We start from the raw sequence: 16,040 nt of genomic DNA on the forward strand, positions 1-16,040 counted from the left end.
TTTAATTTTGTGAATGTGAATGGTTACCAATAAAATAGTGATTTTTTTTTTTTTTTTATACATGACCATAGTTACTTGCATATCGACATGTATTACACTTTTCAGTTTTTCCCCCGCTTGGGAAAGGATGAATGATTACTTTATGAAAGTCATGAGTGAGGCGGCGACATTGTGACGTTCCCACAGCGTGACGTCGGAAGCACGTGTATCAACTGTGGAGCAGCAACCTCTATGTGATATCAAGGAGAGTACGTTAGGGGTGGTCTGAACCGAGACTGGTTTAAACCTTTCTCCATTCATTACGCATTTTTCATCGGAATAACTGTAACCAAGGTAAGATAATGACATGATGGCTGGGTAGAATGAATGACAAGGTAGGCTAGCTACAAAGCAGCTTCGTTCATTATAATGGGAGCGTTCTCTTCATTTGCTACACAGCGCGCACGTATTACCGTATGTTCTCGTGGGTAGCGCATATTTCGCTCTGTTGTGATGTAAATTTACATCAGCATTTCATTTCCATTAAGGCATCGTGGTATTCTACGCAGTTATTGCATGCAAGGACAGAAGTCTTCCCCAGGAAACATTAGCGCGAACACGTTGTAGCTGTCAGATGCAGTTCATAGTAGCTGTACATCGGGTTAAACCTTTAACTCATCTAACTATGAAATCAAATTTCAAAGCCGCTCTTGTCTTTCTCTCCCTGTGAGTAGTAAACTATCAATCTATTTCTTCTCGAGCTCGTGGCTCTGTTGCTCGCGAATAGCGCGTGGGCTGAAATAGTAAACCATCTTCGTTTAACTAAACGCCATTTTCTGTGATGTTACGCTCATAAAATGTATTTTTTATTAATATTGTGATGGATAAAAATTCACTTCAAAACAGTTCTGTATCCCTCTATTAAAACGAATTGGAAATATGTCATGGCGTCAGTGTTTGCAGACCGGTAACGTTATTACTTTACCTGTAAGATGTTGCATTTCAACCCTTCAATATTTTTCTTGAAACCATATTGTATTAACATTTCATTTTGGAGTCAGGGTACCTGGACTGGAGTAATGGCTGATGGAAATTCATCTTTGCATCACAGTAATATATATATTTATAAATGTCTGGCCTCAACCGAACACAAACATAGGCCTGAACTTTTGAGGAACATTGAAGCTATAAACTTTGATTAAAACGTGTCCAGGACATGAATTGTCATTCTGTATCAGTATTCCAGTAAGTGGCTGCAATAATTGTGAAGTGTTTGTCAGATCTTGTGTGAACTGATTTTAATCTTTGAACATTAATTTCTGTAGAGAATTACTGGGCAAACATTGATTTAGAAATTCAGGTTGCATAATAGCTGTTGTAAAAAGATTTACAGCTGTGATTTAATGCTTTGTAAGAAGGAGAAGTGAATGACAAGCTGCGAAAATCCACATATCAGCGTCAATTTGCACAGCTTGTCGGTTAACAACAGCTCTGTGTAGTAACAGCTGCTCTGTGTGAAATCATGCACCTGATGGATGGATACCACTAATTAGAAAACTGGCTTTACTGACGAGATAAGCATTAATTATCGGCCGATATTTATTGTGCACCCCTATAATATAGGAACATAATGTCAATTGTTATCAGCAGTTCCCTGTTATGAAAAGCAAGATAAAGATAAAAAAGAATATAGAAATATGTTTTAAGTTGTTATAACATAACATTTAACTGACGGACAGCCTTGTCATGTAGCTAGGGCTAAACATTGAAAGTGGTATTTCAAGGTAGATTTCCTCTGTTGGTAAAAATTGGGTTGGGTTTTAGAATTAATTCCTTTAAATTGGCAGTCCTATTTATAAGATAAATATTGTGCCTATTTAAAAAAAAAAAAATGAAGAAAGGCAAATTAGAGAGGCACCCAAGCTGAAGCAGCATAAATCATGGGACAGTTGGTTTGTTAGTTGATTGGATTGTTATATGGTGTAATACAGTGGGTTCTGATGCTGCTGGTGAGTCATAAGCTGTGTCTGTATGCAGGAGCAGGCCTTGATCTCATAGAGGCTAAAGAAAATCAAACAGACACTTTGCCATGCCGTTACCCCACTGTTTGATCATCAAAAGCCTTGTGACCATAGAAACTATACAAGTTTGTCCTTTTTTGCCCCTTGATAGGCTACATATAATTTGATTTCTTATCATAGATTACTTAGCTATTTTGCAGAGTAATAGGAAAGACATTTTGACAGCGTACAGTGGCTTGACAAATCTTGGCCTGTGTGTTCTTGCATTTTTCTTCACTGTTCTGCAGATAAGAACCGGTCTGTCATTTCTTTTCTTTCAAATAAGAAGTTAGATTAAATTGGTGTGAAACCCTCAATTCCAACCCAAACATATTTTGTGTGGTGTTGTTATCTGAGTTGTAAGAAAACCTTCTAGGTCAGAGTCTTTCACTGTCTTTATCATGTCACACGTGACACTTGCCCTTTAGCATACTAGCCGACACAACAGCTTTGATGACACTAAATTAATCTGATGTTCCACAGCCACAGTTTGAATAAATAAATAAATATATATGTTTGTGTGTGTGTGTATATATATATATATATATATATATATATATATATATATATATATATATATAATGTATTTTAAAGTTACACTCAACTGTTCTTGAACTCAAAATGAACAATATCTTGTTTGCTGTGATACTAAAAGCATATGTTTTCTCATTGTAGGCTGTAAGGCTGTATTGTTCCAGTGAACAGGTCAGGATTGTGTGCAGTAAATTGTGTACATTGCAACTAATTTACAGATATTGCAAGTGTAATCAATAAATGACAATTAGTGAACTCAAACAGTTGCAATAAGCTTTAGTATGATGTTTGACCATTTTACAGGATGTTATGTAACTTGTCTGCTACTAAATGTGTGTACATTAATTAACATTGTATGAAATGAAAGTCCTTTTACTTAAACTTTGCTGTTTGGGGTTGGTAAGATCTTTTAATGTTTTAGTTTTTTGTTCAGTGCATTCTTGCAATCTGTAAGGCAATCTAATGACCCCAGTTTGTCAATGTTCAAGTTTACTACTCAAGTTTACATAGAACCAAGTCTCTGCTCCACATTTATGTATTTATTTTTGATAATCAATTACACGCGTATGCACGTCACCGTATGGAAGATAAAATTTGTTGCTACTTTGGTTTGATTGTGAGTCTTAAGTTATTTTATTTTTAGGTGTATAATAGTGCTAAATTGTGATTTAAAATATATGGTCTTTTTGAGTTGTTTTGCACATATTGCACAATGCATTAGTGTATATGTTTCCTTGCTGCTAGTTTTGAAAATCTGTAAATCTAGACAATCAGTAATTATAATTTGCATATTCAGTTTGCATTTTTGCCTAATCAGCCTTTAATTTTTTTTTATAGCACGTCACCTGCAGTCCTTCATGATTCACTCCACTGACCCTTCACTTACCCTTCACTGATAATCCAGGGGTCACATCACTCTGTGTGCTCCTCCCCATACATCACGGCATTATGGGGGACGTAGTCCTAATGCACTTCAGCACAGTGGATTATGTGATTTTCGTCGTGCTGCTAGTAGCCTCAGCAGGAATCGGCCTTTACTATGCCTTCTCAGGGGGTTGTCAGAGGACCACACAGGAGTTCCTGCTGGCCGACCGCAGCATGCGCTGCCTTCCGGTGTCCCTTTCGCTGTTGGCCACCTTTCAATCAGCAGTGGCCATCCTGGGTGCCCCATCTGAGATTTACACACATGGCACGCAGTACTGGTTCCTGGGTTGCTCCTATTTCCTGGGCCTGCTCATCCCTGCGCACATTTTCATACCTGTTTTCTATCGGCTCCACCTCAGCAGCACATATCAGGTAGCACTTTAGAAATTTACTGTACAGGTGCATCTCAATAAATTACAGGGTTGTGGAAAAGCTCATTTATTTCAGTAATTCAACTCAAATTGTGAAAGAAGTAGTTAAGGTCTTTGGTTCTTTTAATTGTGAGGATTTTGGCTCACATTTAACAAAAACCTACCAATTCACTCTCAACAATTTAGAATATGATGACATGCTAATCAACTCAAAACAAAATGGTCTTTCAGTTTGGTTCACTAGTCTACACAATCATGGGAAGACTGCTGATCTGACAGTTGTCCAGAAGACAATCATTGACACACTTCACAAGGAGGGTAAGCCACAAACATTCATTGCCAAAGAAGCTGGCTGTTCACAGAGTGCTGTATCCAAGCATGTTAACAGAAAGTTGACTGAAAGGAAAAAGTGTGGAAGAAAAATATGCACAACCAACCGAGAGAACCGCAGCCTTATGAGGATTGTTGAGCAAAATCGATTCAAGAATTTGAGTGAAATTCACAAGAAATGGGCTGGGGTCAAGGCATCAAGAGCTACCACACACAGAAGTGTCAAGGAAATGCTGAACCACAGACAACGTCAGCGGCGTCTTACCTGGGCTAAGGAGAAGAACTGGACTGTTGCCCAGTGGTCAAAAGTCCTCTTTTTAGATAAGAGCAAGTTTTGTATTTCATTTGGAAACCAAGGTCCTAGAGTCTGGAGGAAGGGTGGAGAAGCTCATAGCTCAAGTTGCTTGAAGTCCAGTGTTAATTTTAACAGTCTGTGATGATTTGGGGTGCAATGTCATCTGCTGCTGTTGGTCCATTGTGTTTTTTGAAAACCAAAGTCATTGCACCCGTTTACCAAGAAATTGTGGAGCACATCATGCTTCCTTCTGCTGACCAGCTTTTTGAAGATGCTGATTAAATTTTCCAGCAGGATTTAGCACCTGCCCACACTGCCAAAAGTTGGTTAAATGAGCATGGTGTTGGTGTGCTTGACTGGCCAGCAAACTCACCAGACCTGGACCCCAGAGAGAATCTATGGGGTATTGTCAAGAGGAAAATGAGAAACAAGAGACCAAAAAATGCAGATGAGCTTAAGGCCACCATCAAAGAAACCTGGGCTTCCATACCACCTCAGCAGTGCCACAAACTGATCACCTCCATGCCACGGTGAATTGACGCAGTAATTAAAGCAAAAGGAGCTCCTACCAAGTATTGGGTACATGTACAGTAAATGAACATACTTTCCAGAACCCCAACAATTCACTAAAAATTTTTATTTTTTAATTGGTCTTATGAAGTATTCAAATTTTTTGAGATAGCGAACTGGTGGGTTTTTGTTAAATGTGAGCCAAAATCATCACAGTTAAAAGACTTAAACTACTTCAGTCTGTGTGCATTGAATTTATTTAATACACCAGTTTCACAATTTGAGTTGAATTACTGAAATAAATGAATTTTTCAATGACATTCTAATTTGAGATATACCCGTGTATGTTTGTTTGAGAGATTGTGTCACTGTTTTGGAACTGGAGTTTTTTAATGAATCAGCCAGTGAATGATTCATGGGTGAATGAGTCTAAATGTAAAAGAATAATAATAATAAAAAAAAAAATCCATATTCAGTTATCATTAAACAAATAGAAAATTAATGGGGAAAAAACATGGATATTATTTCAAAAAGAGTGGGAACCTTGTAAATGTCCCACATGGTATCATATTTATTTATTGAATGTGCATTCTTTTTCCTCTTCATAGTACTTGGAGCTTCGTTTTAGTAAAAGTGTTCGGATATGTGGCACTGTGACCTTCATCTTTCAGATGGTGAGTTGTGTTTAGCACCTGAATGTGTGCAATAGGATATTAAAACCGGTAGGAGTATAATCTAGTAATTTAAATGAATTTTGTCTTTTACTCCTGTTTTGTTAGGCACAAAGACACCCTGTTGTCAGTATAAAACTTGAACTTTCACTTAAAAACTTATTCCTACCTCCCCACTGACATGGACAATATTTTACTCAGTGTTGTTGATCTAAGTGCAATGATTCTCAGAACTATCAGTTACTAGACAGGGGGAGTTTCATAGAAAAAAGTTATGTGCTAAAACAATCTAGTGTGGTTTCAGAAAAGTATTACAGCCGTTTCATTCATCATATTCATATTTTTATGCAGGTGATCTATATGGGAGTTGTTCTGTATGCTCCAGCACTTGCACTTAATGCAGGTAATTAAGACTACTGATGCATAACAAGACATGCATGTTGATGTATATCAGATCAGTAGTTTTTTTTTTAAAATGCTTTTCTTGTTAATGTTTATTTGAATTTGTTTGTGATCACAGTAACCGGGTTTGACCTTTGGGGGGCTGTGCTGGCCATGGGATTGGTGTGCACATTTTATACAGCTTTGGTAAGTTGGAGACATGCCTCAGTTTACACAAGCATAAAAGAAAATTAATACTTTTAAGTTTGTAAAGGGAAATAAATACATTTAATCAACAGGGATGCATTCAAATTATCATAAGTGTCAGAAAAGACATTTATGATCTTACAAAGATTTATTTTTTAAGTTAATGTTATTTTGAAATATCTATTGATCATATATATATAGAATATAGAATAATATAGAAACAAAATCATTATTAACACCAAAATATTAAGCAGCATGACTGTTTTCATGCCGATAATAATAAGAAATGTTTCTTGAGAACCAAATCACTATATCAGAATGATTTTTGATGGATCAAGACGAGAAATGAATGGAAAATTTGGCTTTTCCATCATAGGAATAAATTAAATTTTAAAATGTATAAAAAGTATAAAACAGTTTTTCTAAATTGTAATACTATTTCACAAAAAAAAATTTTTTTTGATCAAATGAATGTAGCCTTGGTGTAGCCTTAGTTCTTCTTTTCTCTTCATCTCCAGGGTGGTCTGAAAGCGGTGATCTGGACAGATGTGTTCCAAACGATCGTGATGTTTGCGGGGCAGCTGGCAGTGATTATAGTGGGTACCCATCAGGCAGGTGGCATCGCTGAAGTATGGAAGAAAGCACAAAACGGCAGCCGTATCTCAGGCCTTGAGTGAGTGATGCGATTTTATATCATTTTGTTTCATTTATGAGTATCTAAACTGTTCCATTACGATTATCTAACAAACACATACCAGAACTGTAACTGAAGCTCACATTCTTTGTTTTATGGTCCCCATGGCAGCCTGAACCCTGACCCTTTAGAGAGGCACACATTCTGGACTCTGGGAGTCGGGGGGGTTTTCCTCATGCTAGCCCTGTATGGAGTGAATCAGGCTCAGGTCCAGAGATACCTTTGCTCCCGCACAGAAAAAGAGGCCATCATGTAAGAAAGAAGTTGTTTTATGCAACATTTTTGCTCTTTCTGCTGTGTTATGTTAAATTACTTAACAAAATTGGTGTTTTTTGTTCTCCAGGTCCTGTTATGCAGTGTTCCCATGCCAGCAGATTGTGCTCTCAATGGGCTGTTTAATGGGTTTGGTTATGTATGCCCGATATGGGGAGGAGAGCCCACTGGATAAGGGCTACGTCAAAAGTAATGACCAGGTCAGATACAAAAAACATTATTATTTTGATAGAAATGAATACTTTCAATGAGCAATGATGTTGAGCAATGAAGACACTGTTTCAAATGTACAGCATTTTAGAAGCTTTTGGCTTTTGTGTTGCATCACTGAATAATGAAAAAATGTATCATGGTTTCCTCAAAAATATTAAACTGATTTCGACATTGATAATAGTCAGAAATGTTTTTGAGCACCAAATCGGCATATTGGAATGATTTCTGGAGGATCATGTGACATGATCATGCTGGTAATTCAACTTTGCTTCACAGGAATAAGTTATATATTAAAATATATGGAAATATTAAAATTGTAGTAATATTTTACAATATTTTCAATGCAAAGATTAAAAACTCTTACCAACCCAAAACCCAGATATATATGATATGATTGTTTATTTTTATGCAACAGCCTATCGTTTTGAAAATCATTATTACATTTTGTTTTCTTGATAAAGTGTTATGACCTTTATCATTCTCTTCTGTACGTGTTTATCATTTCTTGTTATCCTTTGATCTCAAGATCATCACACCATTGCTGAATTGATGTTAATTTGGCAGTTATTATGGGGAAGTCATGTTCCACCTTTCTCTCCTGCAGATGGTGCTGTACTTTGTAATGGATGTGTTGCAAGATCTTCCTGGTTTGCCAGGACTTTTTGTTGCCTGCCTGTTCAGTGGAGCTCTTAGGTATTAACAAGATTTTGTGATGTGTGTGTGTGTGTGTGTGTGTATATATATATATATATATATATATATATATATATATATATATATATATATATATATATATATATATATATATATATATACACAGTACAGACCAAAAGTTTGGACACACCTTCTCATTCAAAGAGTTTTCTTTATTTTCATGACAATGAAAACTGTAGATTCACACTGAAGGCATCAAAACTATGAATTAACACATGTGGAATTATATATGGAATTATATACATAACAAAAAAGTGTGAAACAACTGAAAATGTCATATTCTAGGTTCTTCAAAGTAGCCACCTTTTGCTTTGATTACTGCTTTGCACACTCTTGGCATTCTCTTGATGAGCTTCAAGAGGTAGTCACCTGAAATGGTCTTCCAACAGTCTTGAAGGAGTTCCCCGAGAGATGCTTAGCATTTGTTGGCCCTTTTGCCTTCTGTCTGCGGTCCAGCTCACCCCTAAACCATCTCGATTGGGTTCAGGTCCGGTGACTGTGGAGGCCAGGTCATCTGGCGCAGCACCCCATCACTCTCCTTCTTGGTCAAATAGCCCTTGATGCCTTCAGTGTGACTCTACAATTTTCATAGTCATGAAAATAAAGAAAACTCTTTGAATGAGAAGGTGTGTCCAAACTTTTGGTCTGTACTGTATATATATATATATATATATATATATATATATATATATATATATATATATATATATTATTTTAGCCATTGATCTTGATTTTCTTTCTTTAAATGGGGTCCAATTTATTTTACAGCACTATCTCATCTGCTTTCAACTCCCTGGCAACAGTTACCATGGAGGACCTGATCAAACCTCACGTGTCACCCATGACAGAGGCCCGTGCCACCTTGTTATCGAAAATGTTGGGTAGGCTATTTTTCAATAACTGCCTGAAAGGCAGAGCTTATTATTTCATATATTAGTTTCTTTACGAGTTGTCCATTGGGATCATGGGGTAATCATTTTTGTCATTATATTCCCCCACAGCACTTGGCTATGGTCTTGTGTGTCTGGCTATGGCGTACATCGCCTCTTTAATGGGTTCTGTTCTGCAGGTGAGGACCATGATTATTTAATATGGAAATAATAATAATAAAGTAAATGCAGACAAATTTGAGATGTAATTTAGTATAATGTATTCATACAGTTAACAATAAACTATATTTATGTATATTTTCCTTAATGTTTAACATCTTTAGGCAGCACTCAGTATATTTGGGATGGTGGGGGGACCTCTTCTTGGTCTTTTCTGTCTCGGGATGTTTTTCCCTTGGGCCAATTCCACTGTAAGTCAAACGAACCATCCACATCTATACAAAACTGTTGAAAGGATTGGGGTCATATTTTTTGGTTTGTTTCCTAAGTCTCTTACAGTATGCTCACCAAGGCTATGTTTAGTGGAACAAAATACAGTAAATATTAGAAATACTTACTTGTCTATTTTCTTCTAATATATTTAAAAATGTAATTTATTCCTGTGATGGCAGAGCTGAATTTTCAGCAGTCATTATTGAAGTCCTCAGTGTCACATCTATTTTTTTTTTTTTTTTTTTTTTTTTTTTTTTTCTTCAGTAAATGTATTGTCACTAATGCGTCCAGTGGACTTTGCTAGATATTTTCTTGGTTTGATTTAATTTAATGGACTGGGTGTGTTTTCAGGGTGCTCTTGTTGGGCTGTTATCGGGGCTGGTCATGGCTTTCTGGATTGGTATCGGAAGCTTTCTTTCACGAATGTCTGCATCTGCACCACCTTTGATGAATGCCACCATCATACCTGATGTAGGAAACATGACAACAGCTATCATGACGACGCTCATCACATCTAAACCCAGGTGCATATTTTTAAGATAGTAGAAATTCAAGAAATTCCTGTTCTAAAATGCTTGATTACTTCAAAGCAGAAATCAATTTGTTTAGCTTCTGTGGCCAGTTGCATAAACTTCTTAGATTGTACAAATTAGTCATAACCATAAGGTAGTTGCATAAAAACAATGATTGGTCTAATTTGAGACTGAAAAGTAAGACAGTTCATAAAGGCTTTTCAACATGATAGATATATTACAGACTAAACTGGCCAATTTATTCTGTCGTCTTGTATTTTCAGGCCTTCTGGAGTTCAGGCTCTGTACTCATTATCATACATGTGGTACAGTGCTCATAATTCTGCCACAGTTGTGGTGGTTGGACTACTGGTCAGCTTTCTCACAGGTAAAGTGTGTTTTCAAACAGATCAAACACTCTACGTTTAAAGTTTTGTTTTGATGCTGATAAAGCTACCTTTGTGAATATGGCTCATTTGTAGTTTAATCTGTGAAATGTTAAGATAGGGTAAGAGTTCACTGCCCAAGTTAGATTGCACAAGGTAATCATCTTAGTTGTCCGGGAGAGGTTTTCAAATTGCAGTTCGCAAAGGGGTGCTAGTGGGTCTGAGAAAAGGAAAAAGATAAGTTGTTTTGGAATAATAAAACTAAAGTGCCATTCAAATAAATTGTTACTCGTATATTATTGGGTAGATGCACTGTTAAACTAATACGAAGTAAATATATTCAAGATAATATTTACATTTATTTTTGCTTTAATACAATGACATATAGAAGCTAATCATGTAAAAGTGAATTGATCCACATAAAAATATATTATATATTTTAGTAACAGCTTTATATAAGTGCACCTAAAATCACTCAAAAGTTTGAAAATCCTTGGTGTATGTTATACAATGACATTTATTAGCAGTTTTGTTTTAGTATTATTAATATACTATTATAGTATGTATTATTTAACAGGTTTTAGTTTTTATTTAAAAACTAAAAATGTATCAAATATTTATAGTTACTATATATTCAGTTATTTAAATTACCAGAAGCTAGTTTTAGAATTTACAATGTACAATAACAACATTGATTATTAGTCTGCATCCATTTTTATTCTAATAATATTTATTTTTCTGCTTTGTGTACACTCAGGGCCTTCGAAGGAGAAAGATTTAAACCCAGGCACGATTTACCCTGTGCTTGGCAATTTGCTGTTCTTTCTGCCCCAGAACTACAGGGAGAAACTCTGCTGTGTTACCCCACTGGATGACAAGGTAACTCACTTAAATGCTCAGCTGAGCTTCGCTTACGAATCAAAACCCAGTTTCAAATACAGCATTCTTTTTTCTATTTTGAATGGTTATGTATGTCTGTGCCTATGCTATAGTCTAAAGTCATGGACCAACAGCCTTACCAGATGGCCCAGAAAGAGAGCAATGGCATTGCTGGCACTAAAGAGGAAGACAAGCTCAGGGAAGAGGAAGTAGAACAGAAATCCGCCCAGCCTACTTGCAACCTGGCCCATACGTTGCAGGAAACAGCCTTGTGAAATGTCCCATACAGCGACAGTCTTAAATGGTCTTAGTTTCCTACAGGACGTCGGTTTTGATGCCAAAACAGCGTGCAAATTCACAATCTCACTGTTTTCCCCTCTTGAATTTGGTAAGAATCTTAAGTGCATAAGTTGTGGTTTTTATTGTGGGCCCTTTGCAATATTAGTACGCTGTGCCCTCAACTGCCAGTGATCTCGTTTATATGTGGTACTTTTTGATGTCAGTGGTCTGTCATAAAAATTAGATTACATTTAGATCTTGAGATGTATTGAGCGATACAAGTGATCACCTAAACCTAGTTTACATGTCCTAAACTGAATGTCAAGAATACTTGGTTGAATATTGCTGGTTCTTGATATACATACACACACAAATCCAAAAAATCATGCTGAACGTCAGGTTTATGGATTGTTTATCAGCAGAAAGAACTACATTTGCACAAATCTATAGTCGTTTAATGTCAGTGCCATTCGAATTTTGGGGTTTTTCTCTCCCAAAGATTTAGTTTCGTCCAAAGTTCACTACATTTGCCTGTCCATTCTGTTGGATAGATACAGTGAATCTAATGCATGCTGAATCTCTAGTTCCCTCGTTGAAGCCCATTGTTTGTGACAAGTGCCTCCTCATATGAATGTACGATGTAGTTTTGTGACTGGATCATTGCTTTAGTTTGCCGTTTCTTTGCCTAGCCCAAATGCCGAAATGGTCCTGACCTTGATGGTATCTGGAAGTATCTAGAAGTATCTGGACACCTCACTATTGAATTCCCATGATGCTTTGCATTGTGAGAGCCTGGCTAATTATAATTTAGCATCTCAGAAAAAGTTTTAAATTTGCCTGTATAATATTATTTTGGTATGGATGATTATATACCAAAAGGTCATGTTAGAAATGTTCTTGTAGACAAGTTCTAAGAATAGCCTAATCAAATATTTGATCTTAGATATAGAAGTAAAGATATGTGTTATTGTATCAAGACTAACGGCACAGAATTGAAACTTTAGTGTGTTACTGACCATAATTCTCAGTATTAGCATATGGATTGATTTGATTGCACTTGTTTTCTTGTGATTTGATATGTTTTTTTGATGTTGTAATGGCATTTTCTGTGCTTTGCTGTCTAGTCTAAATTCATACCTCAGTCTAAGCCAAACCATTTGTAGTTGCTGTAGGATTCCTAGGTCCTTGTATTGTGCCTATGACTGGAATGAAAGCTTTCTCTGAACCTGTCACAATCTTACAATCACAGGCAGTCAGTTATATTTTCAGGTTATGAACTCTGGTTCAACAGTCTCTCATCCATCATCCATTTTTTTTGTTGTTTGTTATTGTGGGTGTATCATCTTGGTCTGGTGACAGGTTTCAGTTTAACATTTGTCTCTAAAGAATCATCCTATGTGGAATCATGTTTGTCACGTGTGCAAACATAAGTCGTCGGTTTACACAGAGTGCATTTTTATATTCCACTGTGGTGTGTTTTTAAAATTATTTTCCAAGGTTAACGCACTGTTGCGCCACATCTCATTGATTTTTCAGCATCCCACTCATGAGTGATGCATTTGTACAATTTAAAAATAATTTAAAATAGAAGCTTTATTTTAAATGCAAAAATCACAACTTTTATCGCTGCGCCACTCGTTCACTACTCATTCAGATCGATTTTGTAATGCTCTTTTTGTTTTTAAGCCACTTTTTGTCCATCTGCACTTCTTTAGAATCTTACGCAATGCACACACTACATTTTATGACACTACTTCATGTTAAACAAGCTTTTTAAATGGATCTCAATGCACAATTACACATCCTGTGTAAACTTCCCCAAGGGTTTTACGTTTAGTTGAGTGATGACCACTCTACATTTCATATGAGCTTCACGCCTATATTGACAGCAATTAATTATGACATAAATCTTTAGCCTATCAAATGGTACCTAACAGTATTCGATTCAAAACTAGACAGGGAATAGAATTTGCTGTGAAATGACTGCAGTGGAGGAGATATGAGTTTAAAGAGGTCATATGATGCAATTTCAAGTTTTCCTTTCTCCTTGGAGTGTTAGAAGCTCTTGGTGCATAAAGAAGATCTGTAAAGTTGCAGAGACTTAAGTCTCAAATCCAAAGAGATCTTCTTCATAAAAGTTGTAAACCACGCCCTCCTAAAACGGCTCATTCAAACACGCCCCCCACATGTGTATATTACGATGTGGGAAGATTTGCATAATGCCACCCAAATGTTCACACAAAGAAAGAAGGCGTAACTTTGATCCTCGCTGTTGCCGCCGGCACCATGTCGTGGAGATGCTGTGTTTCATTGTGAAAACGAAACTACTTTGTTTGGTCTTCCAAAAGAGAACACGACTAGAAATAAGTGGTTAAGTTGTATTTACAACACTGTTCCAGAACAGTTCAACACAAATATTTAGATGTGTGCAAAGCATTTCACTAAGGACGATGACTGTTTTCTGAACTAGTAGCCTACAATGCTTCTGTGCACAAAGGCTGTTTTTATAAAGTGTTTTTAAAAATTCCAGTATGTATCAGAATACAGGTGCACTCAGGGCGTGTCCAAATCCACTTTTGCTATTTTAACGACGGAAAAATGGTTGGCGCGCATGGTCTAAATGGGTTGTCCCTATTCTCTTAATGAGTAATGGTTGTTTTTTGGGCATAACGTGCAATAAACCAATCAGAGTCTCATCTTCCATTCCCTTCAAGAGCCAGTTGCGCTCGTGCCATGACGGATTTGGTATTTACACGGCAGAATTTGGCAAGTGCAAAGACAGAATGCATCTCCAAAGAATACATCTCCAAGATGAAACGGAGCTGCTCGTGTGCGAACAAATAGATAGTCTAATTCTGATACATGCGATGACTATCCATTTTGACATATATATATATATATATATATACACACACAGTACAGACTGTCCTGTATATATGTTTAGCCTACAAAAAAAATCTTATGCATTGCAATACTTTAATATTTGGCACGTTTGTGTGCTGCTGTGCATCCCTGTGTTTAATAAGCAGCGTGTACGCTCTTTAAATAACAAAGAAAAACATTTCGCAAGACTTTAGACCAGGTTTAAGCTGGTCTATGGCGCAGTCTATTTTCAGCTCCTTAAAATAGCATTGCGCCTGAACACACCTCAGCAACATCATATGACCTCTTTAATGCTTCTTTAACACGCAGTGACATTTATTTTTCTTTATTCATCCAGTTCAATCTATTAGAATGTTTACATTCAGGTATGAAAATAAGAAATTGTTTGAATATTAGTAACATTCCAATCAAAGGGTCCAACACTGATAATCTCTTTATTGTAAAATGTAAACATGGCTTGATTTCTCATGTCACTATATTCATTGTTTTTTTTTTTTTTACATTATTAGTGTCATAATGTACGTGTCAGACTGCATATAGACCTGCCATTTGTCATACCTGAAATGACTTGAACTATGTGTGCAAAATGCTTTAAAACTCACATTTTTTATAGTACAGAGCATTAGCATTTATAGACTGAATATTGCATCTGAATTGCTCCACTGATCATTTCTTTTTGTCCTAAGAATGTCTTAATTCAGAATGCATTTCCCCTGTGAGCAGTCAAAGGTGGAATAAATCACATGCACATTTTAAAACTGCCTACAACAAAACAAACTGTTAAGGCACAGGCAGGGATCGACCTATGATAAACTATGCTGTCCTACAATCTAAAACTGTGTAACCCTAAGAGAATTAACCTTGGGGGCCCATGTGGGGTGGGGGGAGGTTGGGGGACTATGTGAACTGTACTGTGAGAATTGTTTTTTATGACATTTTTAAATACTCATTTGATATGATAAGCGCAACTCTCATAAGTGCAAAATAAATATTTTGATACATGATATTTATGTTTATATAAATATTATGAGAATATTTATTTTTTTATAGAAGTTTACCTATATTTTATTTTACCAATTATGCATTCCAGAAAACCATAAGCAATGGAGTCTGACCAGCTTCATTGCTTTGGTCGTGCCTTCACTTCTCTTTGTCTCTTTATTTGATTGGTCATGAAAGTTCTTGCTGAGAACTTTCCATTATGTGAAAAAGAGGCAAGTTGCATTGGCCAGCAGAGCATCTATAGCGATGATACCTTTATTTATGTAGATGAATGCAGTACAGAGGAACAGAAATACTTAGCCACTCTAGTGGGCATTACTTTGAATCACGAACACTCATTTTTCCTCTTGATGAAATGTTTGTAACTAGAAAGTGGTATAAAATTTGTCTTGATAACAATAAAAATATCTTCCCGACTGTCTTCTGTCATTTCAGTCATTGCCACATATTATCATTCAATAACTGTACTTAAAAAGTGCTTTAATAAAGAATTGACTATCATTTCATACAGTTTAACATCAGCATTAAATTGACTCCAGTGGTCCCATTCAAAAATGGTCAGAACACTTCAGCATCTCCACATAAAAAATCAGTGAAATATGAAAAAAGCAAGCTGTCATC

At 36.3% G+C, this 16,040-nt stretch overlaps 1 protein-coding gene across 1 annotated transcript; it reads left to right on the top strand.

Moving 5' to 3' along the window:
• The first annotated feature begins 166 nt into the window (after positions 1-166).
• Positions 167-12,075, top strand: slc5a6a (solute carrier family 5 member 6a). The gene is made up of 16 exons (XM_059498435.1): positions 167-333; positions 3,411-3,869; positions 5,612-5,677; positions 6,026-6,077; positions 6,195-6,262; positions 6,781-6,935; positions 7,068-7,208; positions 7,300-7,429; positions 8,047-8,135; positions 8,925-9,037; positions 9,158-9,225; positions 9,370-9,456; positions 9,830-10,002; positions 10,275-10,378; positions 11,134-11,255; positions 11,369-12,075. The coding sequence occupies exons 2-16, from the start codon at positions 3,522-3,524 to the stop codon at positions 11,528-11,530; spliced, it is 1,878 nt and encodes a 625-aa protein (XP_059354418.1). The 5' UTR covers positions 167-333; positions 3,411-3,521; the 3' UTR covers positions 11,531-12,075.
• The last annotated feature ends 3,965 nt before the right edge of the window (positions 12,076-16,040 follow it).

Source organism: Carassius carassius, chromosome 18 (assembly GCF_963082965.1).
Source record: "Carassius carassius chromosome 18, fCarCar2.1, whole genome shotgun sequence".
Lineage (NCBI taxonomy): Eukaryota > Metazoa > Chordata > Actinopteri > Cypriniformes > Cyprinidae > Carassius > Carassius carassius.